Source organism: Zonotrichia leucophrys, chromosome Z, assembly GCF_028769735.1.
Source record: "Zonotrichia leucophrys gambelii isolate GWCS_2022_RI chromosome Z, RI_Zleu_2.0, whole genome shotgun sequence".
NCBI lineage: Eukaryota > Metazoa > Chordata > Aves > Passeriformes > Passerellidae > Zonotrichia > Zonotrichia leucophrys.
In genome coordinates this window covers 1,172,656-1,186,318 of record NC_088200.1, presented here as the reverse complement: position 1 = coordinate 1,186,318, position 13,663 = coordinate 1,172,656, and the positions used below count along the sequence as shown (strand labels likewise).

The following is a 13,663-nucleotide window of genomic DNA, read 5'->3' as shown; positions in this document are numbered from 1 at the left end:
TACTTAATTTTTGTACTCCAAAGCATAATTAGAACAAAATTAACAACAATAACAAAAAAAAGTCAGACCTCTGCAGCATTATCTACTACTACCTAGTAGATCTCATCAACTTTAAGTCACATGGAAATATAGCAAGTGTAGAAAGATGATTACATTTGGCATTTGCTAATTTCTATGCCCTGTGCCACCACACTTATATACTCATCTTTACCCTTGACACTTTATGAAATCTCCATTTACACCCAAGACACTTGAGTAATTCTGCCAAAGCCTTGCCATTTTCCCTCATCACTGGCTGGGCAAGAGGCAACACACAGGAGCTCTGACTGATGGGCAGGAGCACACACACTGAATGTCGGGGGCAGATCAACAGTGTGTTGGCTTCACACTGAAGCATTTCCCTTGAAAAGCATGAAGTCTCTTCCCCTAAGACTATGAGAAAGTCATCAGCTAGATTAAGAGCTTCGTGTTTTTCACTGCCCTCCACTATCAGGGTGGATGAAGTTAATCACCATTTCCAAGTTTACTGCAGAAGGAGAATCAATCCACTCTTTCCTTGTAGCCAGCCAACCTACATGGAGGAAACACATGTACCCAACACCCTGCCTTGAAGGACTGGTAAAAATGACTCAACAGGAACTGTCCTAAAAACATGGAAAAGATCCTCTATAAATTCAGGGTTATTCCCGGTCAAAACATAAATATGTTTAACAAGGACTACTGCACACAAAGCTATTGCCCTGTGTAACTTCAGAGAGAAGAGAGACTGCAGGAGAGCTGCAGAGGGACTGGAGAGACAGGACCCAGGGAATGGCTTCCACTGCCAGAGGGCAGGGACAGATTTTGGCCCATTGGGAATGAGGAATTGCTGGCTGGGAGGGTGGGCAGGCCCTGGCCCAGGGTGCCCAGAGCAGCTGTGGCTGCCCCTGGATCCCTGGCAGTGCCCCAGGCCAGGCTGGATGGGGCTGGGAGCAGCCTGGGACAGTGGGAGCTGTCCCTGCCATGGCAGGGGTGGAACCCCGAGATGAACTTTAAAGTCTCTTCCAACCCAAACCATTCTGTGAGTCTGTACCTCTGGAAGCTCTTTCACAGTACAAGAGACATTTGAAACAGCATTCTTACTATGATTCATGTTTATTAGTAAGCCTAAAGTTTGAGATATAAAAATATTTTTTTATTTTATATGATGAGACAAAATAAAAATTCAGATCTTTGAAATAAATTTAAAAATATTTTTTTAAAAGCATCTCCATTTTCACATGCTGCCCAGTACCTGGATCTTTGTCAGCACCTTTCTATTTCCCACAAGGAAGCTAAAATGAAGCCAGTGACTGTAACCTACAGATGGGGAAAACACTATTCTATGGCAAGGGTGACAAAACATCCTCAGGTAGAGGCTGAGGTGTAGCAAACACCTTTTGCTAAAAGGATCAAAAAATCAGAATAAGGGGAAGATGGAAAGACTTGAGAGGTATTTAAGGAGAGAATGGTCAAGGCTGAGGAACAAATAGGAAACACGAAATCACTACAAGAAAGGTTTCCACAAATAGCAGGTGATGAGTGGATGCGGAAACCAATATAATTTCTGGTTATAGCAAGTTACTAATACTATTTTAAAACAAAGTGATGATGGTGTAAATGAAAACAAGTCACCCAAGGAGTTTCAGTAAACAAGGACAACTAGTTGGGATGAACAACATTGATGATTAACAGGAAATGCCTGAAAGACAAAGCAAAATATTTCCACAAAAAAAAGGCAGCTGAAAATTCTAAAAGCTGTTAGTATAAGTAATTAATGAATTGCACGTACGAACTGCAAGAAGATACTCTGCTAGTGGAGAACTTGATCATCCCAAGGCTGCTAAGAATAAACATATGGTAAGATACAGCAAGTTCATGGGTTACCTCACAAATGCAAAATGCTAACGTAAGTGTAGACATCCATCCTGGTTGCCTTAATTATAATTTCTTAATAACAGCTTATTTATGACTATGTGAATATACCTGTTCTCAAGAGAAGATTTTATATAAAGAAATAAATTAACCACTTTGACAAGTATCTCAAGCAAATATCTCAAGCTCAAATATCTGAAGCTCAGCATTGAAACCTTCCAAACGAAAAACATGTTGTTATATGAAGAATACAGTATATGATCATTAAATAATGGTTACTCTCAGTAATACATAAATATAGCAGGGATAAGTTGTGGTTGCACATTTAATTTCCTGACTTTTAAATGCTTATTGAAAATGTAACAGACCTTTTAAAAAATACAGCAATGAAAATGGGTAGTATAAAGTACTATTTGTTTTGACATGACACACAATGTAAATTGAAACCAATAGTACATAAAGGAATGTATTTCCTGATGATTATTGAATAACTAATTTCACTCAATCTGCTCTGAAATGATACCCAAGAGTTTAGGTTTGGGGTTTTTTTCCCTCTTAGACAAAATACACTTATTCTGGCCAAAAAACCATCAACTTAACTTATTAAATTTCTAATAAGTTAATTTTTCTAGTCTCTGATTTATGAGTGAAATAGCAAAGCAACCTCCTCCCACAAATAAATAATCCTTATGCTTCCTCCCACCCTCTTTGTTGCTATTTTGTGGGGCACATCCCTGCACTTCACCAACCAAAGTGGAAGCTCATGATTCACTCTATGCTGGAACTGAGAGCAGATTCCATCTGTGCTCTCTCCCACACAGTGTCCCAGTGGGATAAGAGGAATGGGACTGGGACAAGTTAAGTAGTCTCAAGTAGTACCTTGGGCCCTCAAAGATCTCCAGACACATCTTCCTCATCCACCATGGATCTCTGTTGTATATAAAGCCATCACCCTTTCTGTTGTCCCTCCCTGTAGCTTATTCCTGCCTCCTCGCCCTCCCAGACCCCATTCCTTCTCAGCTCTTTCTTTCACCTGCTTCCACTCCCCCTACCCACACCTTATCATCACAGAACCATGGAATGGTTTGTGTTAGAAAGGACTTTACAGCTCAACCCACCTTCCACTGTCCCAGGCTGCTCCCAGCCCCATCCAGCCTGGCCTTGGACATTTCCAGGGATCCAGGGGCAGCCACAGCTCCTCTGGGCACCCTGGGCCAGGGCCTGCCCACCCTCCCAGCCAGCAATTCCCTCCCAATATCCCATCTAATCCTGTCTTCTGTCAGGGTGAAGCTACTCTCCTTTGTCCTACCCTGCCCATCCCAGCCTGACTTCACCTTCCTCAGCTTTTTGTCACTGCTCCTATCCTCCGTCTTTATTCACCTCTCTTCTCAACATCCCAAAATCTTACCTACTTCTTGTTTAACTCTTGTCCCTCTCCTCTACTGCACTCATCCCATGTTCCATGCACAGCCAGTCCCAGCCTGTTTCAAATTTCTGTCAGCCCAACTGCTGTCACATCAGGGCTCTCCCATTCTCACACATTTTCCTCAAGACGTGGAGGTGGCATTTGGAGACTTGAGTCATTGGTGGCCTTGGCAGTGCTGGGGGAATGCCTGGACTCGATGGCCTTGCAGGGCTTTTCCAAGCCAAAGGGCTCTGTGTGGTTTCAAGCAGCAGCAGAAACGCCCCTGTGAGCACAGTCCTGTCCCACGGGAGCTGCAGCTCGTCGCTGCCTATCTCAGCTGATAACGTGATCCCTGGGCACGGGAGGATGCACACAGCTCAGATGGGTCTGGGAGCAGCAAAATGAGAATATTCAGTTTCCACAGACGTCAGGCCACCTCCGGCTGCGTCCCTGCTGCGCAGATGGAAACAGACTGCTCCCTGCGCCCAGAGACTGATAATTTGGTCACATTTAGTCATATTATCAGCAGCGGAGCCCTGGCACAAAGGCCACCTGCCAAATTTCAGATTCCTAATGCAACACATGAAGTTACCAGGGTTCATTAAGTAACACGCTGTCAGCTGAAAGCATGGACAAAGACATGTTAATGCTCCAGTTTCACCCCAGAACCTTCAGTGAAACCTTCCTTGAAACTCTGAAAATATCAGCCTAGGGAAAAAAAGGTAGTTACTGAGATAACTAGTCCTTGAAATATACTCTTAAAAAATATATATTAATCCACAGTTACATACCAGAACCTGTTAGCTCTCCTCCACACTGGGGAAAGCAACCTGAGCTGAAATGGCGATTTCAAAAACAACAGCAGCAACCACCACCATCCATTCTGGGTTTTAGAGGCATGAAGCATGAAAATACCTTAAATTTCAAAATCCTTTACCTGGAACCAGTGCCCCCACTGACCAATCTCATTGGTTTGAAAGTTAACACTTAAAAAGGTAAAGAAAGAAAAGGCTTACTCCCTGAGGTGGTCTTGCAAGAATAATTTTAAAATAAATTAAAATGTTTTGATGATTGATTATTCTTTTGAATACCAGGCTCTTGGATAGTTCCGATTTAGGGAGCACAAACTGCAAAGATGCAAAGAGCAGGAGCTCAGTTTTACATACACCAAGCAGTGAAATTCTCAGTTTCCCAAAACTTTACTCATGAGATATTTTCGGACACACTAAAAATAAACACAGTTAAATCGTGATTTACAGTGTATCACCATTTACTACAGCATAAAGTGCTACAGTAGCACAATAAGGTTACTGCTACATAAAATACCTTATGATGTTATTAAAATACCTTATGATGTTATTTTGATGTATGATGTAATTTTATTTAGAATTTCATAAATCAGAGACAAAAGATCACCAATACTTGTCCCTCTGGAGAATTCTTACATTTACTTGTTTACTCTGCTATTATAATTATTGTTATTATTAGTGAAAGAAATTAAGTTCTGTGTGGTTACAGTGACCCCACTGCATTAAACCAATTGCAGGGACAGGACCTATGATTTGGATCATATTTTCCAGGCAGTTAAGACCACATTCATTTTAAATAAAAAAATGCTTCAGCATCCTACAGCAGTCAAAAAGAGTTTCTGTGGTTTCCTGAGCTCCTTACCAGTTGGTATAATCACCAGATTTATAAAACTTTGCTCACTAAAATTAATCCTAAAAATCAATAAATAAATGTGGGTTGAATGCCACAAAGGAAAATAGCCTATAAATGAACTGCACAGTCATGGCTCTTATAAGAACAGTACACAGCATACACAGCAGAGAGAAAAACAGGTTGATCTAAAATACAGCATTCTTTTTTCTTCATCTTCTACCAGGTGATGGAGGGAATAAAAAAGTTCTGCTGTAACTGCTAAAATCTGGTATGTACTTGCATGAATGAGGTTTATCAAACTGATGCTAGATGCTTACATTTTACAGAAAAGCCTACACAGATTTTCTGACTCCTACCATTTTGCAGACCTATAATACCCTCTTAGGCTTTAGGAGATGTGGAGTCAATAGCTAAGCAAGTATGAGACTAATTTCATACTTAATGCTAGAGTTTTTGAACAGTAACTTGCTCATTTATACCTGAAAACATCAATTTAATTAATTCAAACACATGGGTGAGGGGAATGCATTTGTAAGTATGACTTTGAAACTTTTTTTTCCCTTACACTTATTTCCCTCCTTTGGATCTTTGTAGGAATGTGTAGGAGAAGCTCACACAGACAGGCCTGCAGCACCTCACTGCCACCTCTCATTATCCACCCAAGAACCAAATCCAGCAAAACTCTGGACTCACAGCACTATTAACAAATGGAACCAGGCACTACGGGGCAGGAAAACATAACCACAGAGGAAAGAAGCAGTTATTGAACATCTGAAGTAAAATCAAAATAACTGTGAAGAAAATGGCAGAAGCAAAGTCACAACTGAAAAAAAGATCAGTGCAGGGTTAAAGGAACAAGGTGGGGTTTGTGTTTTTATTAAGATACAAGTAGTAAACCAATATCCACATTGCAGGCGAACACTACAACTCTGTTGGCAGGGTGAGCTGAGAGGCAGGATAAACCAGACAAGAAAACTTGATTTATGTTTTCATTCCACAGCTGGATTCTCATTAAGGAATTTTAGGGAAAACTTCCACTTTTACTCATCCAGTAAGGAATTTATTGAAAGACTTATTGAATTTGTGTATTGTGTAAAGCCTCTAAAATGAACAAAGAGTGACAGGGGAAGAGACTGAGGCAGGAATAACACCTTGCCAGCTGAATTCCAACTCTACACAAGCCCAGTTTATGAGAGAGGATAAATGTCTGTGTGACACAGAGCCTAAAAATACACATCACACACACACCTCTGGCGCACATGCACAGGTTCAAGGCACACAAAGTTGAAGGCAGGAAAAAGTTTCAAGAAAATATTTCAGTCATCTGTATGGTTACTATAGGTGCTCCTAAAAGCTGCTTCCAAAAAAGTATTCCCAGGAAACTGCATTAAAATCATCTCTTCCTGCTTTCTACACACAAGCTATACTAAACAATATGGAATTTCAGAGAAAAAATACTGTAAGTCTGGAAATTCAACTGGGAGAGTGTTCTGTTTAGGAACCTTGAAACTTGCTTTCAGTATTTTGCATTTCAACAATTTCACAAAGATAATAATTCACAAAGATAATAATTTCCCCAAAAGAGAATTTCTGTGTCTCAGACAAAAAAATAAATTAAATCAGTGCAAATATCTCACGTCGTATCATAGCTTTAGAAGCTGGGAAACTAGGACATAATTGTCCAAGGTATTCTCCTGCACAGATGGTCAAAGTCCATCAAAGCTAGTAAAAATTTGGCTCCTGCTATACTGACAACATAAAATAGAAATTAATCTAACAGAGAGACAGAAAAAGAAGTGCCAAGTAAGGAAGTAACATTTAGTACGGAAAATACAACTCCGGCTAAAGGCTGCATCACACTAGTTAAGCAAAGTTTTTCAAGAGAAATAAAAAATAAAAAAGGTTTCCTGTTTTTTTTCCTCTTCTAGGCCCTCCACTTCCATGGCAAACATTCAGCACCTTTGAGGCAGCCTGCCCAGCTATTACTAGGCTAATTTGTAACAGGGAACACCAAAAAAGACAGAGAAAGAGATATTTGCAGCAGTTTCTCTACAGGAGGGAGTGTGTTTGTTCATTTCACTTGGGAAAAGTTTTGAAAGCAGTCTTCAGGTTCCTTCTTCTTACAAAAGAAAGATGCGTATGCCATCAAATTTGGATGAACTCATACAGCCTCTGCTGAGGGAACAGATTTGCCCATGTATCTTATTAGAAGTAAATATTTAGATTATTTTTAGAGCCGAAGGATTATTTACCAAAACAGCAACTCACCACTTCATGAATGGATCGGTTGAAGCCATCATCCTCAGTGAGGATCAGCAAAATGATAAGGGCCATGTAAACATGGTGTGAATTCCTTTCTTCAACGTGATACAGGATTTCAAGAATCGGCAGAACCTTTAGGGAAGGAAAAAGGGGTGTATCAGTTTAGTCTTCAAATACCTCAGACACTAAATAGAGGAGGCTCTAAAGGTCCCATGTATTGCCCTGCCCTTGACAATTCTCACCAACTCCTCCCTCTGGAAACAACTGCCCCTGAGCAGCGACATTCAGTGTGCAAACACCTTCCATCTGCTTCCTTCTGTCTCACAAGAGAGCCTAAACAAGTGTTTCCTTGTGGTCAGAAATGGAATTTCAATCCCCAATAAATGAGATTCCCAGCCATAGCAGTTACCATAACCTCCAAATGCTTCAGTCCTCCTCTCTACACTACAGGGAGAAGAGAATTGTTAAACAAGATTTTCACCGGTCCAAGCAGGAAAAAGTTGTGTTTACCCATCTGTGCTACCACAAGCCTCTTCTGAAAAGCCTTTCCTCATCAAACCTAGCCAAGCACACCAAAGCTGAGGTGAACAGAGGCATTTTGAGACATGAAAGTAAACTCCATTTTGGTGTGTAAAGACAATACCAGGAAAAAAAACCCAGTTTGGGTTTGGTTAAGACTAGAAGAGGCCTGTTTTTCCAATTTTAGATAATATGCAGCCAAAGAGAACTGACTGATCATTATGATTAGAGTTCAGCCCAAGGTCTTGCAACATTTCCACCAGGATGAACAGCTTAAGCCAAAGCCTTGCAATAATAATGAAAATGAGATTTCATTGCAACAGCAAGCATACCTGAATGCTAGTCTAAAGTTAATCCAGATGCAAACATTGTCTCTCTACCAAATGAAAATTAGCTTTCTACTGGCTCAGTACAACGTGGCTTCCCTGGGCTGCAGAAATAGGCCGAAATCACAAAAAAGCCCTGGAAAAAGGAACTGGAGAAAGCCCTCAGTTCCAAGAAGCTTCTAGACACCTAAAAATTTGCTGTTTTTCAAAACAGGCCAAAGGCAGCTGGATGAATCATGTGAAACCTATTCTGGTGAGCAGCCAGGACACCAAGTGCTTCACAAGGCTCTGAAGTTACCAAAATGTTCTCTTACAGTCAACCATCCTCGAAGCAGTTGGGACATACTAAACCAGTTTTTATTAGAATGAAATGAGATTGCTCTGAATACTGCAGGCCACAAAACCTTTTGACACATGCTTTGGTCAGGGTCAAGAGAAGATGACAACAGAAGCTGAAGGAGAATATGCTTACAGTAACATCTTTATTAATATTAAATCAATATTAAAATAAAATGTTTTTTAAAATTACATGTTGCAAACATCCTAACCCTGCCGTTTCAAAGGATCCTTTAGAAACCTCTCTCCCCACTGGAAACCAGAGTACCATCTTTGTGTTTTCTGAATATCAGTCTTGAGTAAAGACAAGGTTTTCCTAGAACTTCTAATTAGCACATAGACAAAAAAATTTGCCCTTTTTGTTGGATGGGGAGAGAGAGAGACAAACATCGTGTGTTGGTCCACCATTCAAATTGTTTCCATCTCCAACACTTGCATGTAGCTTTGCACTGTAAAAGCTCTGTCATTTCCAGGTCCAAGAGTTATTAAAATAAGCTGGATAGAGCTGGAAGCAACATAAAACTAATGAAGAATTGCATTTACAACTTTGCAGTGAGAACAACAAAAGCCTTGCTGAAGGTAACCATTGGAACAACTTAGTTTTCCAGACAGATCCCAGATGGAAGCACGGGATGGTTTGAGTTGGAAGGGACCTTTAAAGATAATTGTGACTCAGTCTGGTTGTGTCAAACCATACAAACCACTCTGGCAAAACATACTCCTTCAGAATAGCTCAAAATATCCCCTCTGTCTACACATATTAATACTAATTGTAACTGAAAAAGTCCATTCATGTTCTCAAGTGCTCCAAGTCCTACAAGTGTGTGGCTACAAACTACATTTAAAAATACACGATACTGAGACATTGCAGTCATTGCCCTACAAGCCAATATGTCAAAGTGCTGTGACTAAAGCTCCACACTTGCTACTGAAGAGTAGTCTGGCACTCCAGACCATGGCAATCAGTCCTCCTGCCCCAAAAAACCTCTGCTGCTTCCAAAACCTCCACTCCTTTGGCCACATTTCCCTTTCCACCCCTCTTTCAGGCTCTGTGCCATCTACACACTGGACAAAACTCAGGGAGGCATATGGTAACTTAATTCTCTCCCATGTGCCATTTCTGGATGGGACCAGAATCAATTTGTACACTTTTCATAATCCTTCCTCCTTACAACACTTCTTCCTTTGTATACTGATTGCTGAGGTGCACACACATCTTTAGGACAAGTATTACTGTTCTCAAAACAAAAACTAGTTAACAAGCAACCACTTCTATTAAAAAGTTACAATAAAGATTCAATTAAAATTCTAATCATATGAAAATTAAAAATTTTAAATACTCTGGGGAGGAGGAGTCTTGGGTGGAACCTGGATGAGACAGTTTTCTTCGAAAGAGGAAGACTTTTAGGTAGTTTCCTTGAAGAAGTCTGGGTCCGAAACCTGGGTCTCAGGTCTCTAAAAGAATTCAAAGAACCTTTGAGATGTCTGGAAGGAGTCCAGCAGGATTCTGGAAGAGACAGATTCCTCCAAAAGAGAAGAATCCTCTCAGTTAATATTTTAATTATATTAAAATTTATCTAGACTTTCAACCAAAAAAACATTTCTATACTTGTGTGCCGCATGCACACATTAAAACTTTTACACCTATCTTCTTATGTAATGGTTTTATCCCACCTTATATTGAGCAGAGAGCCACGACTTCTTTTGTATTGCTGACCCTTTTCTCACAGCCATCACACCACCTCTACTGCACCACTACTAACTCTCCTCCCTCAGGAGCAGCTTTTAACTGGCAAGAAACAGCCACCGTTAAAAAGTTACTTTTAACCCCCAAAACAAGTGGCAGGTAAAAACAGAGACTGAAAATTGCAGGTGCTACATCCAGTCCAAGGTTGGTTTCCCCAGTAAAGTCTAAAAATAGATTGTCTTTAGTACTCAACAAAATACAAGCAGCAACCTGCTTAAGACAAATTTATACTACAGGAAAAAATATTGCTGTAGTATCAGCTGATATAAATACATCACCATGTATGTTATTTCATTCCAATGATGTTGAACAGCAACAAAATCTCCATTCAGCAGCCAAAGAAAACACATCGAATAGCTCATTTCTTACACGCAGAAATCTAACCGGTATATTTACTTGCAATACTGGTGCTCGTTGCTCTTTCAAGCAGAAGAAGGCTTGACAGAGTCCCATCCACAGACCAGAACACTATGCTTATCAAAAAATGTGCTAGCTGCCCTCTATTTCATCTGTCCCGCCACTTTCTGGAGGATCCCTGCAAGCACTTTGAAAAGGAATGCCCAATACTACATGTAAGCTTCTCTAACATCAGACATTTAATCAGTTATTTTAAAAAATGAAGTAAAGAAGGACACATAAAGATCCTAATCATTTTGCCAAGCAGAATTATATTAAAAGCAAAAAAAGGTTCTTTATTAACAATAAAACACCAAGTCCAACAGAGGGTGAATGTATTTAGCTGCAACTGGCAGAGGGAGAATCATACAAATGAGGAAGTGAGTTGAGACAGTTATCTGTTATACCAGCTAAGAAAAACAAACTTTAATTTACAAGTTACACTAAAGTTGAAAAAGAGCAGAGACACATTACAAAAAATCCTTATGAAATGTTACAGAGCACCTTCTGGTGATGCTTCCTGGGCACAGAAAGGGAGACAAATTAAAACAGGGGAAAACACAACACATGGGATGCACTGAGTGCAGTGAAACAGGAAGAACCTGCAAAACCCCCTGAAGTTTAGGATGAACTCTGAGCTGCCTGAGGACGTGATCTCCCACACAGCACCTATGTAGCTTACACCCCATTCATCCACCTGCCTCTGCACAAAGAGGCCACTGATTTACACCACATGCCTCTAAAAAGTCCTCCACCCCCATTCAAAGATCATTTTGACTCTGGATTAATGACCTTACTTTTTCCTCCCATATCTCTGGATAGTGGGAATCAAACCTCCAGGCTTTAATTCTTGCCATCCCTCTCCATAAGCAGAGACTCCTGTTTTTTGAAGGATTCCCCTTTATGAAGGCACATACAGATCCCAAGGTTCCCCAAGCTCTTCTCTGACCAGCTAGAGTTACCCTCCTAGCCCTCTCACAGTGTTATTGCTAACTTTAAAGCAAAAAAAACTTCCATGTTTCTCAACAGGGATCCATTTTTCAGCAGTCTGTAACTATTTTTAGCTACAGATTATTGGAAGTACAGTCTGGAAGTACAACACCAGAATAGTGCACAGTGTATCAGCACCACTCTTGCCACACAGGGAAGCCAGCTCCAGTACTCAAGTCCCTCTATCTCATTATCAGGTCTAAGACTGAATTATCCTTTTTCACCACAGGACTGTAGTTAGGAGGTCATAATTTCTTCGTCCACTAGTCCTCCCAGCCCTCCCAATTCTTTTTGGTCTGGCTCCGCCTGCCTTACTGAGCAATTAAAACTGCTCTTCTCAGTTGGCTGCTGCTTATCCTTACCTACTGGCCCAATAGAAAAAAGAGGATTGAACAAAGATGTCAGTTACTTGTCAGTAGAGATCACAAAAAAAGCGGCAAGAAGAGCAAATTAAGAGAAGTCTTAAATGTTGGTACTGAAAAAAAAATCAAAATACTCACAAAAACATACTGTTGACTTTTCAGTGATGCTTTTCTGAATTTTTCCAGATTTTCCCAAGTGTTTAAAGTTGCTGATAATGTCTGGGATTTTCTCACTATTTTCTTTAGGTGATAATTTATGAAAATATCCTGCACTGCAGAGTATCTGAGTACCTGCATCTTGATTTACTTTGACAGATGCACCACACTGTTTTTCTGGAAGCTTTACAGTGTATCGGACACCATAATTATTAAACAATGCACACACTTGTCTAGAGCAACCTGGGACAGTGGAAGGCATCCCTGAACATGCAAGGGTCTGGAACAAGATGGGCCTTAAGGTCCCTTCCAACCCAAACCGTTCTCGTATATGCTGTGAGTCTAAAGATACAGCAAATTGTTATGGTTAACAGCTGTTAACTTGTCAAATCACACACTAGCAGCCCCAAAAATTATACGTGGCCATTTGTTCACAGAATTCATGTGAAATGACTCAGCCCTTGCCCACATAATCTGCCATGGACACAGGAGTTCAGTCTTGAATCAATTCAGCATCACCATCTCACCCCAGTTTATCAACAGTGGCGTCTATCAACTCTGATTTTAGCAATACATCTGCTAGGACTTGGACTGAAACCAAACTCACTCCATATCTGCCATCAAACAGGCAAGGGATCTAATTACCTGGCAAGATTTCAAATATTAAAATGGAAAGGGTCCTCTATTCTGTTACCAAATCCCCTAGACAGCCATTATCTTATTAAAGGAATGCTTTTTAATAAGTAAGATTTGTTAAAGTGGTTTGTGACATTACTAAAGTGGGGAGCATAAGCTAATTTATAACCTACAAAACCATACCAGGTGTCTGTTATATTGGCCATTAACCACAATCCTATTTAAGCAGCTAAAAGGCACTACAGTTGTATTTCTATAAAATCTGTGAGCTGCTCCTTGAGGAGTTTCAGTCTTAGGTCAACCCTGTAAGACATTTGGCATGTTAGTCCAGTCACAGCTCATTTTGTTAGCTATTACTCCTGAAAGCACAGAGACAGCTTGTGCAACTTTTTGGCCTGAATATCCAAAAGTGATAAATAAAATAATGAATGGAATGATATCTGCTACCAGTTTCTCTACACAATGATCAGAAGTGGGCAGGTTTGACCTGAGTCATGATAGTGGCACAGAGAAAGAGGGAATCCAAGGTGGTCTTGCAGCATTAGCAGTACCACCCTTGACTGCAGCGACATGCTCAGCAGCACACTCTTGAGATGATGTAACAAAAATGCTTAAGTGAGCTAGAACTGGCAAATGAGTGATCCAGAACCTACTGCTCCCGCTGCAGAACAGAGGCCCCTGGCAGCTGGTGAGACCCAAGTTCACAGGGACAATCCCTGGTGAGGAGAATAAAGGAGGCAGAGCAAGACTCACCAGATTCTCTATGTCTGTCCGTGCCAACACGTAGGTGCGCACGTTGCTGTTCTGATGCAGAAGCATGTACAGGAGAAGAGTGGCTTGATCAGATTTCTGCTGATCACATAAAGCTGTGTATAAACTGTTAAAGTTAATCTGGAAAGCGTGTGGATTTGATGACGAAAAAGCAGTGTTATCTGAAATAAAGAAAAAAAAAATAAAGTCTTTAAAAAATACA

General features: G+C 40.5%; 1 protein-coding gene across 2 annotated transcripts in view; it reads right to left on the bottom strand.

Moving 5' to 3' along the window:
• Positions 1-13,663, bottom strand: part of DYM (dymeclin) — a 211,258-nt gene that overhangs the window by 116,389 nt on the left and 81,206 nt on the right. For both annotated transcript variants that reach the window (XM_064736044.1, XM_064736045.1), the window contains exons 10-11: positions 13,444-13,622; positions 7,229-7,354 (exon numbers count right to left, since the gene is read on the bottom strand). In XM_064736044.1, the coding sequence (XP_064592114.1) occupies positions 7,229-7,354; positions 13,444-13,622 (305 nt within the window). The remainder of the gene's footprint in view (positions 1-7,228; positions 7,355-13,443; positions 13,623-13,663) is intronic.